This window comes from Rhinatrema bivittatum, chromosome 2, assembly GCF_901001135.1.
Source record: "Rhinatrema bivittatum chromosome 2, aRhiBiv1.1, whole genome shotgun sequence".
NCBI lineage: Eukaryota > Metazoa > Chordata > Amphibia > Gymnophiona > Rhinatrematidae > Rhinatrema > Rhinatrema bivittatum.
In genome coordinates, this window is record NC_042616.1 from 422,793,461 (window position 1) to 422,810,344 (window position 16,884).

Below are 16,884 nucleotides of genomic sequence, written 5' to 3' on the forward strand. Positions count from 1 at the left end.
CTGACTCACCCTCAAGATGAAATTTCTTTCTGGAATGCTTACTGGATCTGGTTATGAGAGCCGAAACATCCCATAATGCATTTAAATCCTCATTTCTCCAGTGAGAGTGCATTATGGTAGCACTAGGTCAGTGATTGGGCCCTCAGTGGTACTTTTTAATTAGCCACTAGATATAACCATAATAACAATAACTGTCTTTCCCTTCCCTTCCCTCCTCCAGGGATCTTGAGATATATCAAAGGGGAAAAACCCAAACTGGCAGTGACTTCCAGATCTTCTATTTGGTTATGCAGACAGTGCTTTTACCTAGTTTCAGCTAATCTATTTTTTTCACGTAGATAAGCAGCATGAATTAGCCATGCTGTCTGGGTATGTCCTCCGTGCCACTAGGTGGCGGAGCTCTCAAAGCCTAACAAAGTCTTTTAGCCGGAGGCTCCCACCCTGCTATATCCCGTAGGATTACCTCAGGCTCCTCAGTCTAAAATTTTCCGTGCAACAGTGTGCGGAGCTCTCATTCTCCTCACTTACTTAAAGTACAAACAGTCGTATTTCTATAAAAAAAAAACAAAACAAAAAAACCCTCTCATAACCATGAAGAAAGAAGATGAGGATTTCCCGTTGATAGCAGGGCTGAATTAACCATACTGTCATGGGAACTGTCCATCAGGGCCCAGGAGGCGGAGCTTTATAGTAGATACAGAGCTTTGCTCTGTGCAGCTGTGCGTGCCTTCCCGCACAGAAAAACAGTCTCTCCTCAGTCTGTTTTTCCGCGCGCGGGAGCGCACGCAGAGCTAGAGTTCTCCTCAGCAACTCTTGGAAACAGAAGAAAAATGTCTAAAAAAAAAACAGGAGCCAAGGCCCTCGGCATTCAAGCTCTGCACTTGTGGCAAGATTATGTCCATAACCGATGGACATGATCGGTGCTACAGGGGTCTGGGACCGGATCACCAACAGGCCACATGCAAGCACTGCGGCAGGATGTCACCGCAGGCTCGCCGGCAGAGGGCCCAAATCTGCAGTCGCTACGGAGCGAGGAATCGGGTGGTGCTACGCCTTTGAAGGCCCACTCATCACCTGGTCCGGATCACCATCGGACTGCTCCGGTAAGGAGAACAGCGTCCGTGGAACCTTCCATCTCCAGGCCTGGAAGCCGGCCATCGTGCCCGGAGTCCAAGCTGGGATCGGACGACTCACCGTGGCAAGGCCGAGGAGCGAAGTTAGTTACGACGCCCGGCGGAGGTGATGCGCACCTGCTGGTGCTGAAGAGTGTCGGCCAGGCATCGGAAGCGTCGACATTGCTGGCGCTGGAGGTGAGAGAGTCAAGTCACAGGGTGCCGGAGACGCTGGCATCGGCACACAAGTCGAAGCATGCGCCGAAGACCGACGCAAAAAGGGGCGGCCGCGGGGGAAGGAGAGAGGAGAGAGATCCCGGAGAGGAGCCTAATTACAGCACCTGTTTCCTGAATTGAACGGAGGGTGAGGATGCGTCCCGGCCCGATCGGACTCTGCCGCTGACATCATCAGAAAGGGGACGGTAGGTCTTAAAACCGCCCCTTCCTGTGGTGCGCAGCTGCCGCCGGCGCGCCAAAGGGGCGAGTGGTTTTGTTTGAGATTTGGCATAAAGAATTATTCCTCTATTATTTCGACTTTTGTGAGTATAAACTTTGTTTTATACAAAACTCTTTCTCTTTCCCTCTCTGATCACCCCCGCTTGGCAACTCCTAAAAATATAAGCTATTAGATCTAGAGATTTTGGAAAAAGAGCCCTGAAAATATTTCCTAAATTTAAGTACTTATGCCACATTCAAAAAGGAAAGCAAGGATTAGGGAGTTTGAGGCTGGAACCCAAACCTTGGATATCCTGCAACCTACAATGGAAGGGTTCATGCTTCCTGTAGTGGTTACTATGACTCCGAGGCAGTCCTTGGCATTCAATCCAGAGGAGCGTCTGGATTGTTCGCCGGACACACAAGTCAGCTTAAGTCCCCGAGCTCCGTCTACCCCCCCCCCCCCCTGTTTCCCTCAGAAGTATTGATAACAGCAGAAGGACAAATAGGTGACAGAGTTTATTCTCTTGTCACGAATGAGTCCATCCCGGAACCCAGAGCAGTGGGGTTCACGGAGGGTATAGTGCAGGGGGAAGAAGTACTAATCCCCCCCTGCAGTTAAAGCCTCTACTCCTAGAGAGAATCAAGAAACATTGGAGGAATCAAGAAATCTTTTGAAAAACCAACGAACTGAGTTTACTTTACTACGCCCAGCTATTCCAAAGCCTACTGAAGTTACAATGGACTCTATATGGACTGCAATAATGGTATTAGAAAAATCGGTATCTTCTCTAGTGGATGTTACTTCTAGTATGAACGGGAAGATTCACCCCATGGAATCTAGTATTTCTTTAAATAAGCAAAATATAGCTCACTTAGAGCAGAAAGTCACTACTTTGCAAACTAATCAAGTACAATTGATTAAGTCTGATATGATACAACAAAGGAAATTGGAGAATATAGAAAATTCCATTAGATATTTAAATCTTCGTTTACTTAATTTCCCTTTACTTGAAAAGGTATCTCCCTTAGAAATGTTTAAAAAGTACTTAATGGAAGTGTTAAAAATTCCTAAAGAGTTGATGCCTACATTGGCAAAAATTTACATGACTAAGATTGTCTCAATTGTATCAAATGATCATGTGCCTGATCCAGATTTAGATTTAACACAATTCCTAGAAACATCTATGGAAATAAAGATAAGTAAGAGAGGAACTCTGTTTATACAATGTGTATCTGCACAAGATAGAGAAATGATACTTAAAGCTTTTTTCCGCAATAGGAAGATACCTTTTCTGGGTCAATCCGTATGGGTTTTTCCAGATATTACACGTTCTACTCAGGAACGTAGAAAAAGATTTCTTTCATTGCGAAATGAAGTAGTGGGCGTGGGAGCTAAGTTTAGTCTTAGGTTCCCTTGCCAATGCATAGTGAATAAGCAAGGGGTTAAAAATGTATACTTTGAACCTGATCAGTTACAAACATATTTAAACTCAAGAACTTTGGCAAGTCCAAGTTAAGAAATATCTTGATTACGGTATGAGAAAATAAGTAACACTAATTTCTCTACTTCTATTATTTCCTGTTAGAGATATGTTTTTCTAATTTCTTTTGATTGCTCAGGATAGGAGTTGTCTTTCATTTCATTAATATTACATGGGAAGATGTTGCAGTTTGCTTAGTTTAACCCATAATAGTTTATCTTTTTTTGTTTCCTTAAATATGTTATAAGTGTGAAACTAGGAAACTGCAAAACTCCTTGTATTTTTCCTTGAATGTACCTGTATGGATGGTTAAAATTCTATAAATAAATTAATAAAAAAAAAAAAAAGGGGGGGGGCGGCCGCCCCAAACGACGCTGGAAGCACGGAGGTTGGTGCACTCTGCGCCGATATTGACGCAAGGAGCGTCGAAAGGCCCGGGATTGAACCCTGCAGCGCAGGTGTTGGCGCCGAAGCCGAAAAGCTCGAAGCATGCGACACATAAGCAGAAGTTTTCAGGTGGAGACCATCCGACGCGCCCTTCACAGACGGCGCAGAACATCGGGACGGGGTCAACCTCGCCGGATTCACCGCTAAAGAGCCAATACGCGTCCCCACCTGCCTCGCACAGTTGGGGGAGGACGGAGAAGCAAAAGAGGCAAGGGAAACCGAAACACCGGCCTCACGCGAGACCAGGTACATCGGCCGAAGCCTCCCCGAGGCTAGAGCACCCTAGTCCTAGGGTGTCCAACAGGTCAGGGTCCCCTAGGAGTGGGGGATATGGCAAATCCTCGATGCACTCGGAGGAGGAGTATGTCCATCTTATGTCCTCATCTTCATCCTCCCTGGTGGGCAGATCGCCGGTTCCATCACGGGCTCTGATCATGGCACGGATGACTCGGCTGTAGATCAACCGGTTCCAAAGAAGCATAGATTGGAGTTGGGAATGACGCCCCTGGCACCACCTGCCAGTGGCGCAGACCAGAAGCCGAAAATGCCCCCACAGACGAAGGAAGCCTTTTCTCAGCTATCCACCGCCTTAGTGGGTTTCTTTGAAGTCCTCAACTCCACTTTCCATCTTTCACCGTCTTCTAAGGAAAGCACTCCTCCCTCCCCTCAAGGGGAACCGGAGCCAGAACCGAGCACATCATTTGCAGAGACTCCCAAAGGTCTCTCCCCCACGGGCTCCTCTCCCACCCACCGAGAAGGGTGCAGTCACCCCCGGTAAGGGATCCAGAGTCACCGCCATCATCTCCGGCGTCATCCATGGGATACCCTTCCGATCCCCCAGGGGACGCGGCAGAACCATACTTGCCGCCAGAGGATCTCTTGTACCCAAAATTTATGGATAAGATGGGAACCCTTCTCAATTTAGAGGTACAGAAGGTACCAGATCCACGGGCAGAAACACTGGGAATCCTAAAGAATTTTGATGTTCCGGCGGAACATACAGCATTTCCGTCGCACAAGGTGCTTGACTCCGTCCTGGAGAAAATGTGGGAGTCCCCTCACCGGTATCCCGGAAATTAGATTTGAAATTCCGCATGCAAAAATCCCAGTTTTATTCTTTGCCTCAACTTCCACACTCGTCACTGGTCATGGAATCAGCGATGCAACGTGCCAAGAGATCCAAATTACATGGCTCTGCACCGCCGGGAAAGGAACAGCGCCTCTTGGACGAAGAAGGCGTACCAGTCTTCAATGCTTTCGGCTCGAATCAGCCAGCACCAATTTTATCTGGTGCAGTACCTCTACGAAAGTTTGCAGACCTTGAAAGGGGCGCTACCCGACTTCGACGCGGCACCAGAGGCAATACACCTGCCAATTCAAAACCTAGAAGAAGGGATTCGGCACCTCCTCCGGACAGTGTATGAGGGGTTCGAATCGTCGGCACACACTTCAGCATCAGCTATTGCCACCTGCAGAATGGTCTGGCTTCTGCAGTGCCATTCGGGAAGAACTGCACGAACGGCTGGCAAATATTCCTTGTAAGGGGGACAATCTTTTCGGGGATAAGTTTCAGGAGACGGTGGCCAACCTTAAGGACCGGGCGGTAGCGGTCCAATATTTGACCCACAACCCATCGTTTCCTCCGTGGTGGGTCTACGTACCTACCCGTAGACAGTCCTATACTCGGTGACCCTTTTGCCCGTACCAACAGAGCCGGCCGGCTCCATACAACCCCCCCACAGAGGACAGCATCACAAACTCCTCTCCCTAGACGAGGGAGACCGAGACCCCAAAGACAAACCCCTCAACAACCGCAGGTAGCTGCAAAGTCGACGCCCTCTTTTTAGGGCCACTGCCATCATCGCTGCCACCACACCCGCTGGGCAGGATTTTATTATGCCTACCGTACTGGGAAGCCATCACAACGGATCAATGGGTTCTGGAGATAGTGAGACAGGGATACCAATTACACTTCAAGGTCAAACCCAATCTACCACACTTATTGCCGCCCGGGGCCGGCAGCTACAGTTACAACAGGAAATCACATCCATCTTCCAACAGCGAGCGATCGGGCAAATACCAACTCGGACTCGTGACAAGGGATTCTACTCACCATATTTCCTAATTCCCAAGAAATCAGGGGGTGTGAGGCCTATATTGGACCTCAGAGAATTGAACAAACACTTGGTCAAGGAGAAATTCAAGATGGTATCCCTGAAAACAATCCTTCCACTTCTGCAACCCGGGGATTGGATGTGCCTATATGCATATTCCAATGCACCCGTCGTCACGGCAATACCTGTTGTTCCAGTTTCAGAATCGACATTACCAGTATCGGGTTCTCCCCTTTGGATTCTCAGCAGCCCCCAGAGTCTTCACCAAGTGTATGGCAGTGGTGGTGGCCCACCTTCGTCAACGGGGCATAACGATTTTTCCCTACTTGGATGATTGGCTGATTGTGGCCTCCGAACCCCAGATTCTCTGCAACGACCTGCATCAGACAATGCAGTGCCTGCATGGTTTGGGGATCCTCATCAATTATCAGAAATCCATTCTCATTCCAATGCAGTCTATTCAGTTCATCGGAGCGGCTCTCAACACCATCAGAGCCAGGGCGTTCCTACCCAGAGAGAGGAGGCTAGATATGTGCCGACTCTTCCGAGCCACAAGCCTAATCAGGACACCATCCGCGAGACAGATATTAACCGTCCTGGGGCACATGGCGGTGGCCATTTACACAGTTCCCAACACATGACTCCACATGCGTCGCCTGCAATGGGGACTCAAGACAATGGAAGCAACACATACAACCACTCTCAACCCGGGTGAAATTCACACAGGCAATGCTACGCGATATTCAGTGGTGGCTCCGAGGGACACATTTACGGACGGGAGCGTTATTCTCCACTCCTCAACACAATACTGTCCTTACCACAGATGCTTTCCGGAAGGGCTGGGTGGCACATCTAGACCACCTACAAACACAAGGCAGGTGGTCGCCACAAGAACAAGTCCTACAAATCAACCTGTTGGAACTCAGGGTGATAAACAACGCCCTACAGACATTCCTTCCGCACTTAAGAGGCCACAGGGTGATGGTCTACACCGACAACCAAGTCGCGATGTACTAAATCAACAAACAAGGCGGGTCCGGTTCCTGGTCCCTTTGCAAGGAAACACTGTAAATCCTGGAACATGTGGCCCGACACTCCATATGTCTGCAGGCTACGTACCTGCCTGGAGCAGTAAACACTCAAGCCGACCGCCTCAGCCGAATATTTCATCTGCACGAATGGACCCTTCACCAACAGGTAGCGGCCGGGTTGTTCCAGCAGTGGGGAGTTCCGACCATAGACCTCTTTGCCACGGAATTCAACACGAAACTTCTGCGTTTTTGCTCAGTGTGGGCCAGCGACACTCGGATAGCTCTGGATGCATTCCTCCTACCATGGACGGAACCCCTCATGTGTGCATTCCCTCCAATTCCTCTCATAACACGTACCATACAAAAGTGCATACAAGATGCAGCACAACTGATCTTGATCGCACCTGCGTGGCCATGTCAACCGTGGTACACTCATCTACTTCATCTATCAGTAGCGGATCCCTGATACTGCCAAACAGGGAGGACCTTCTCAGGCAAAACGGAGGAGCCCTGGTACATTCCATGCACACCTCCTTACACCTAACGGCGTGGAGATTGAATGGTGCTTATGGAAGGAACAAGGTATATCACACTCAGCGCAAACCATCCTTCTAGCATCAAGGAAACCCTCTACACGTAGAAACTACAGTTTCAAATGGAAGCGTTGTATGAAGTGGTGTTCCTCAGAAGGGATACCTCCCTTGGATTGCTTGCCGGAAAAATTATTGGATTACCTGCACACCTTGTATCAGGCGGGCCTCACCACCTCGTCAATCAGAGTACACCTCAGTGCCATAACCGCTTACCACAGACCATACAATGGACATCCCATTTCGGCTCATCTGTTTATCTCAAGGTTTCTGAAAGGCCTCATGCATCTCAGACCTCCCATTGCAAAGCCTCCGATTCCATGGAATGTCAACTTGGTGCTGGAACAATTAATGGTGGCACCATTTGAACCAATGGAAGAAGGTCATATCAAATACCTAACCTGGAAAGTGGTGTTTCTAATCGTGCTGACATCAGCCCGCAGAGTGAGTGAACTACAGGCGTTAGTACACTACTCTCCATATCTGCAGTTCTTTCATAACAAAGTAGTACTGCGGACTCATCCATCCTTCCTACCGAAAGTAATCACGCAATTCCATTTGAACCAATCCATTGAATTACCAGCGTTCTTTCCCAAACTGCATTAGAACGATAGAGAACGTTTGTTGCACACTTTGGAATGCAAAAGGGCGCTGGCGTATTACAAGCAATGCACACAGTCAGAGACCCGTGTATCGCAATTGTTCGTCTCCTTCAATCCGAACGCGCTGGGGCTCCCAGTAGCCAAACAGACTATATCCAGCTGGATTGCCCAATGCATTCAGTTTTGTCACCATAAGAAGAACCTCAGCTTACCTTCTCACCCAAAGGCGCACCAGGTATGGGCAATGTCCACCTCACTGGCTCATCTTGCATAATTACCACCAGTAGACATTTGCAAAGCGGCATCGTGGTCTTCATTACATACATTCACGTCCCACTACTGCCTGGATCAACAGGCGTCGCAGGATGCCAACCTCGGGAAGGTGGTTTTACACACAATATCTTCCTGATCTCCACCTGACTATCCACGCTTTGGATCACGCCAAAAAAAAAAAAAGAGGAAGAAAACAGGACAAAGAGAGTCTTTGTATGAAGTGCTGTAATTGCGTGATCGGGAGCTTAGGACTCCCATGACAGCATGGCTAATTCAGCCCTGCTATCAAGGGGAAAAAGCAAGTTTGCTTACTGTAAACGGTGTTTATGTAGATAGCAGGATGAATTAGCCATGCTGACCCACCCACCTCCCTGGATAGTCAGCAAGTTTTTCACCAACTGCTACATCACAGACTGAGGAGAGACTGTTTTTCTGCGCGGGAAGGCACGCACAGCCACACAGAGCAAAGCTCTGTATCTACTACAAAGCTCCGCCTCCTGGGCCCTGATGGACAGTTCCCATGACAGCATGGCTAATTCATCCTGCTATCTACGGAAACACCTTTTATGGTAAGCAAACTTGCTTTTCTTAAGGAAAAAAAAAAATTTCCTCCTCGAGATGCCCGTACAAGATTGCTTATCTCGGAGCACTACCCCCTCCCCCACTTCCAACGAACTGCTGGACTAGTCATCTCCTCGGTTACCCCCCCGGGTCTCCCGGGCTGGTACCGAGTGGAGACTGGGGGGAGTGGCGGTTTTTCTTGTCTGCAGCCGTTGCTCCACTTACCAGGCTGCTGGAGGAAGGAGCGCCAAACTATAGACTTGGCACACTGGAAACCCCGGCCTTGCCTCTGCGCTGAAGACTACCTCTCATTTAAAAAAAAAAAAAAAAAAAAATTCGTGGAAGAGCTGTAGAACCGGCGTGTCCAGCTCTGCATCGACAGGCCTGCTTAAATTGCAGGAGTCTGATGCACTTGAGAAGCCGGCGCATTTACTGCCTCCGAAGACGTCGAGAGGCACCGTGGAGCCAGTGCTGACTCGAGGCGTGCCGAGGAGCCAGCGCATCGCGCGTGTGCCGTTGACCAAAGCACCAGCGCGTGTGCTGTGTAGCCGGCGCATGGGTGCGTGTGCATGGAGCCAGCACAGCGTCTACGTCTACTGGGCGCCTGCGCCATGACACCGACGCAGTGAAACTGTCTGCCCTGCAGTGAGGCAACATACAATAAAAAAAAAAAAAAATAGAAGCTGAACTTCAGAATGGAGATTTTATCTCCAGCTGTTAACACTCCTAATAAGTGAGAAGCTCCAGCTCCGCATGCTCTCTACCCTTCTCGCCATTTCCTTATCTACAACTGATGTAACTTAGTCCTCCCCTGTGGGAGGTCATCCGTCTGCACCCAACAGGAAAGCGACATGCCCCGTACTAGCGACGGAGTAGATGATATTCTCTCCCCCGTTTACTGTAACATTACAGACTGGGCCAGAGCGTTGATGGGAGCACCACCCATGCAAAGACATCACTATGGCTACAAAGCGGCGCACACAATTTTGCTCATTAAGCCTCCTCAGACCAAAATGTGTAAAAAAAAAAAAAAAAAAAGGCAAAATGAACCCTCCAACTAATTTGAAGCCTACCACTAGGCATTAAAAAAAATACATTTTTAAAAATTAATTAATTATCTTTATACTGACAGGGATGACCATACTGAAGCGCAGTTAGTCATTCACCATGTATACCACCTATGCATGTAACAGGTCGGGCGATGACCATTGTACATACCACCTGCATTCCACTTCCATGCGCAACTGCGGACATTGTACAATTAAAGGTTTCCTGCTGACCTGCAACTCCCATTGCACAGCATTATGGAAATATCCCTGAAAAGGTAGCAGCCTCTGTAGCTTAGCTACAGGTTTCCAGCCTGAAACTCCTAGAGCCACAGGTTCAAACCTCAAGTGACCCAAACACTATTCTCCATGTAGGAGTTACATGTCCCTTCTGGGATTCTCCAATTATTCTCTCATCACATACAGTTTTCAACGGATTCATTGGGTCGACCATCCCAATGCACCACTGAGCATAACTCACTGGACAAAAAAAATAAAATAATAAAAAACAAAAACGAATTCCTACAAACAGAAACACAAGGGGTAAAGTCTTCTTGGGAACGGCTCATAACCCCGATGCTATCCACCAGAATTTGCATCGCATTTCATACTACTCAACGGGCTCTAGGAATCACGTTTTCCTATCAAGCCTTGCTTCAGTACCTTCACCTCACGAACATGGAAGCACTTCCTAAACTCCATTTTTTTGTTTCTGTAGTTAAGTCTCTTAAGCCTTCAGCAACTACTGGCAGCCACCTTCTATGGGTCAGTTCTCGCACCATATTTGACAATATTTTACGACTGTGGAACATTTTCCAGGTCCACCAAACAATTTCTTCGGAGATCAATTCCAGTGGCTGTCTTGGATTCCTATTGCTTGCTAGCCTTGCAAACTACCGAGAATAATTAAAAAAAAACAAAAAACCTTCAAGCCTTCCTCCACTTCTAAGCATTCTCTTCTCGCCCATCGAGGCAGCAAGCTAGTAAGCCTGCCCACCCACGGCATACTTCGGATCCTCAACCTCCACAAACCCAGTGGAATTGAACCATACATATTCTCACATTCCAATGCACCAGTTCCTAGTATTACCTTTGTTCCAGACAGACACCCAACTTCCAGTACGAGCTTCTTCCATTTGGCTTGGTTTTCAGAACCCAGGGTCCTCACCAATTGCATGATAGGGCGTGGGCGCACCTTCCTCGTCAGGGGTGCAAATATCTCCTTCTCTAAACAATTGCTCCTACTAGCATCCAAACCAATACTACTGTGGCAGAATCTTCTACAGACAATCTCTTGCCTACACAACCCAGGTCTTATGATCAATTATGACGTATCAAACCTGGAACCAACTCTAACTTTACAATTCATACGTGCCTATGTCGATACGATTCATGACAAGGCTTTCCTACCTCACCCGACAGCACTAGCTCTCTCCATACTGTTTACAACTCTGCTTCACAGTTCAAAAGTGCCAGCTCAGCAAGTCCTTGCTATACTGGGACATATGGCGACTACCATTTCTATAGTTCTTCCCCACACACACACACCCCTTCACATGGCCACCTGTAATAGGACCTCAAACTACAATGGACTCAATATCTGCAGTCACTGTCCACACCTGTTTCCTTACCCAACAGCATGAAGCGGGACCTACAATGGTGGTTGCTCCCACTAACACTTTCCATGGGTTCCCCACTGAGACCCCTTCGATATCAGGTGATACTAACCACAGATGCAGCTCATCTGGAAACGTTACAAACAATGGACCTCGTACAAACGGCACTTCATATCGCCTTTGACGCTCAGAACGGAGATTGACGCCCTCCAAGCCTTCGAAAGCGCCTTACAAGGACAGATGGGCAGGGTGCACACAGAAAACCAAGTGACCATATTCTATATCAACACATCAGAAGTCTCCAGTTCATGGAACTTCTGCAAGGAGGCAGTATAAATATTGGAATGGCCTCATCAATGATCCATTGCACTACAGGTAATCTACCTGCCACGGATACACAACTCCAGAGCATACAAACTCAGCACACTTTTCGTCCACACGAATTGGAGTTAGATCCAGAAGTAATTCAGGATCTTTTGGCACTATGGGGTCTTCCCACAGTTGCTCTGTTTGCAACACAGAACAACATGAAACTAGAAACCTTCTGCTCAGTTTACCCAAGCCCTCTAAGACGCACTCCAGACATCTTTCTCATCTATTGGTCGCACGACCTGCTCTGTTTTTCCCCCGATACCACCCATCTCTCACACAATCCAGAGATGCATCGGAAGCCAAGCGGATTTCATCCTACTTGCGCCAGCCTGACCATGGCAACCATCGTACAGTTACCTGCTACGACTCTCAATCCGCAACCCGATTCCCCTGGATAACAGTCTGAACCTTCTCAACCAGGACGAAGGAACATTACTACATCCTCTTCACCCCTCACTACATCTCAGGCGTGGGGATTGAAAGGATCTCTTACCAACATTTGAACATTTCTCCTGCCCTTCAGGACATACTATTGTCATCGAAAACTATCACCCAGACTAAATTATCAAGGAAAGTGGTCACGCTACACTTCCTGGTGTACATCACTACGCATTGACCCGTTGCCTGGCCCACCTGAATGTCTGTTGCGTTCGTGCCTGTTCTCGCCCTCGCTCCACCCTCCCTACCTTTGTGGTGACTCCCTTCGGGTTTGACGGACAGTTGCTTCTCCTTGCCTCTTCGCCCCGGAATCCCCGGGCTGGCTTGACGCTGCGGATCCGCCATGTTCCTGATGACGTAAGGGCGCTTTGTACCAGCAAGGGCGCGAACCTCAGGGGCGTCCCCCCGTAGTGACGTCATCCGCTTCCAACTTAAAAGGTCTTTGCTGGCAACAACGAATCGAGTTAACAAGGGGAATTCTTTCTCCGCTGTTCTGCCTCTACAAACTTACCTAGGGGTACCCGCTCCTTGGGGGCCCAGCTCTCTCTCTTCTTGATTTCAGATTGCTAAGATGGGATCCGGTACTCACTCCTCGAGGGCCTACGTCCCTAAATGCTTAGAAGACTCCTTACTGCCTGGAAGCGATCGCAGACGTGAACACTGTGAGTTCTATTACAGATAGGAACCGGTACTCACTCCACGAGAGCCCATGCTCCTAATCTCTGAAGACTCCCTTCTGTCTAAGACGTTATCGCAGGTACAGAGATCGTGAGTTATTATTGCAGATAGGAACCGGTACTCGCTCCACAAGAGCCTATGTTCCTAAATCCTTCCAAGACTCTCTTCTATTCCAGAAGCCATCTCATACACAGCTATTGTGAGTTCTTATTTCAGACTGCCTATAGGAACCTGTTCCTGAATATACTGAAGACTCTCTGTTGCATAAGAGGCCATTACAGATATCTACAATTGTGAGTGTATCATCTACTACTGGTTATGTATCCAGCATACCCTGTCTACTCACTATCTATAGTCTCTCTCTATAGCTTAGCAACCCAGAGATTGCAATTCCAGTATCTGAGGGACTTCAGCCCTGCCTGTTTGTCTCAATACTCCAGCCTAGCCGGTGGTCCTTCTCAGGATCTCCGCCTGGGGGCGCTGTCATCTGCCATCGGTCCAAGGATTCACCATTTCTACTAATTGTTTATTCCTTACACTACTAGAGTGGTATCATACCAACTGCCACTCTGTGGGAACCATCCCAAAACAGATCGCTAACTCCGCCTATGGAGTATTACATATCGCTAGCTCCTCTCCTTGGGGAAACAGCATTCTACAGAAGACTAACTCCGCCTCCCTGGCGATCACATCACTAACAGATTGCTACCCCTATCTTCTCGAGGAGTGATCTACAACAGATTGCTAACACCTCCCCTCTGAAGGAGCCAAGCCATATGTATGTATTGCTAACTTCGCCCTCCTGGCGGGGTTATCCATAACAGATGCTAGCTCCTCCTTCTACAGGAGTATCCAGCAGCCAGATCGATACCAGATTGCTAACTCCTCCCCTCTGGGGAGCAGATCAATAACAACTGCTTCTTTCACATCTCCATCTCCTCTACAACAAAGGACTAGCTTCGTCCTCGCTACGAGTTCACGTAAGTGCTATAGCCGCTTACCTACCCCTATAGGTGGAGAACCTATTTCATGCCATACCTTGGTATCCAGGTTTATGAAGGGCGTATTACACCTACGTCCACCTGTACACAAACCACCAGTACAGTGGGACATTAACATAGTTCTTGAACAGCTGATGCTATCACCATTTCAACCTTTGGACACTTGCCACCTTCGTTACCTCTCTTGAAAGGTACTCTTTCTGATTGCTTTAATTTCTGCAGGACGAGTTAGTGAATTGCAAGCATTAGTTCACTACCCTCCGTATCTACAATTTCACCATGCCAAGGTGGCCTTACAAACTCACCCTAAATTTCTACCAAAGGTGATCTCCAGTTTCCACATCAACCAGACCATCACCTTACCCATATTTCATCCTAAACCTCATGCTAACGCTAATGAGAAAAAATTACACACTTTAGATTGCAAATGTGCACTAGCGTACTACAAAAGACGCACGCTTTCACCTGACCGACCTTCACAACTCTTCTGTCTTTTAATCCAAACGCTCCAGGGCGTCCTGTGACGAAAAGAACTTTATCCATATGGATATCGAACTGTATACAGTTTTGTTATCAGCAAAGGTCGCAAACTTTATCTGAATCACCTAAGGCACATCAGGTGCATGCCATAGCAGCCTCGATCGCCTGTCTACATCAAGATCCTATCATAGACATACATAAAGCGGAGACATGGTCATCGCTTCACACCTTCACATCCCACTATTGTTTAGATAAACGGCGAATGATGCCCTAGTGGGGCGGACTATCCTTCAGAAGAGCACAGATTCCATGTAATTACAGCCTTCATAGGAACTGTCCGCTTTGTTTTCATCGTATTGAGCAAAAAAAAATTTTTCATTAATACACATTACCTGCTCAATACGTCAGCCTGGGTCTCCCAGACAGCATGGCTAATTCATGCTGCTTATCTATGTGAAAAGAGCATAGCAGATGAATTAGCCATGCTGACCCGCCCGCCTCCCCGGACAGTTCTAGCATACCTAACTAACGCTTTGATACTGACTGAGGAGCCCGAGGTAATCCTACGGGATATAGCAGGGTGGGAGCCTACGGCTAAAAGACTTAGACTTTGAGAGTTCCGCCACCTAGTGGCACGGAGGACGTACCCAGACAGCATAGCTAATTCATCTGCTATCTATGGAAAACACAGTTTACGGTAAGCAAACTTGCTCTTGTGGGTGTGTGTTTTACTCTTTTCTTCTGTCATGAATGTTTATCCTTGTATCTTTCAGGCAGTATTTGTACGTTTCTGCAGTTTTGCACAGAGTACTTTCTCATGCAGACGGATGAGGGTGAGATATTTGAAGAAAGCAGTCCCAAGGTAGGTGAAGTTCTTTATTTTATGGTTAAATTCATTCAAATAACTATTAAAACCCTTTAAAAAGTTATACCAGAATAGCAAATGAAACATATTCAGAAACACAAGGAATACTTATTTTTTGTTGTCTTACCTTATCTACTGTATTTCCCTATCTGCACTAATCTAGGGCAGATAGATTAAAGAGCCTTCATACAAACAAGGTTAGAGATGGTGTGTATAAATTGGCCTTAAATGCCGCTATGTAGGATCATCATTGACCATATTGCTTACCATACTGTGAGGGAATATTGGCAAAAATGGTAAATGTACTCAATTGTAAGGCTATCCCCCAAGCCCCTATCTAACTATCTTATCCATCCATCCATTCCCAATGTTGTGATCACAAGGATGATTTTATACATGAACTTGTAGCCTCATTTATATAAAAGCCCTTTAATCTACCCGATTAGATATTATGGGATATGTTTTAAATAGTTGATTTGATGAGATGTTTTTATTTTCATTTTTTTTTTTGGCATTTGATATTTTGATTTTGTCTTCTGCTCCTCACTATTTCCTTTTTTTATGGTTTCCAACATATGAAACAATGAGAAGAACTATGTAAAAAAAAAATCTGTTGTTTGTCTATAGGTACAATAACTGTCTATAGAAGGGATGAAAATTCACTAAATTTGGCATGTAGGGAGAAAATATAAATATCTTGAATGAGTTTGAAAACCAATAAACATCAGAGTAGTATTTTCAGAGAACCGGCAATGTGCCATTTCAAACACCCACCCCCCCTTTCAGCATTTTGCCACAGAGCAACACATGTAGAGAGATATAGGGAAAATAACTGAAGCAGCTGGGAAATGATGACATAAAAATGTGCTTCAAAGTACACCCCTGTCACTTCCCACATCACTCCCATTCACCTCGCATACAACATACCCACACCTATCCACACTTAAAACCTACCATATAGACAGGGAAAATAAATGATAGCTTTTCAATTCATTCATCCCACATATACTTGCTGCAACCACACTTGCCACCTACGCGCACACAGATCCCCCAAAAAAACCCATACCCCACAACATCTCTTACATATGCAACCCTATCACATAATATCAGAAACCTACCCAACATATATCTACTCCCCAACACGCTCTGATACGTACATAAACCTACCTGCATCCCCCTCATATATGCATACACACCCAAACCCCACAGAACCCCTCCATGCTCATCTAACTTATATATAGTGCCTCCATACATTCACTCACAGTCTCACAGCCACACCTACTATCCACTCATACCCCAAAAATAACATATTTCACAATCCCCATAGACACACAAACACTTCCCACCCATACAACCCCCTACCAACCCAAAGACACACTTACAACCCACATATCTATTCTCCCAGATACCCCCCACTTTACGCACACCAAACAGTCCTGTACCTGCCCTCTCCCCCTTACACACCCATACTTTCTATTCTTTGAGGACAAGCAGGATGGTAGTCCTCATATGGGTGATGTCATCAGATGGAGCCCTGATACGGAAAATTTACGTCAAAGTTTCTAGAACTTTGACTAAGCACCCTGAGTATGCCCAGCATGCCCTATACCACAGATCCATGCAGTGTCCCTCTCCATTCTCTTTTTCCACAGAGCTTAAGACTCTCATTGTGAGTGAGCTCACTTTGGCTGTTTTTGGCCTTATGGAAAACTTTGGTTTTTCTTGTGTTTTTCATGGTT

The 16,884-nt window shown here is 47.0% G+C and overlaps 1 protein-coding gene across 1 annotated transcript in view; it reads left to right on the top strand.

Annotated features, from left to right (window-relative positions):
* Positions 1 to 16,884, top strand: part of TNRC6B (trinucleotide repeat containing adaptor 6B) — an 877,462-nt gene that overhangs the window by 20,522 nt on the left and 840,056 nt on the right. The window contains exon 3 of the mRNA XM_029590231.1: positions 15,054 to 15,142. Within this exon, the coding sequence (XP_029446091.1) occupies positions 15,098 to 15,142 (45 nt within the window). The 5' untranslated portion in view covers positions 15,054 to 15,097. The remainder of the gene's footprint in view (positions 1 to 15,053; positions 15,143 to 16,884) is intronic.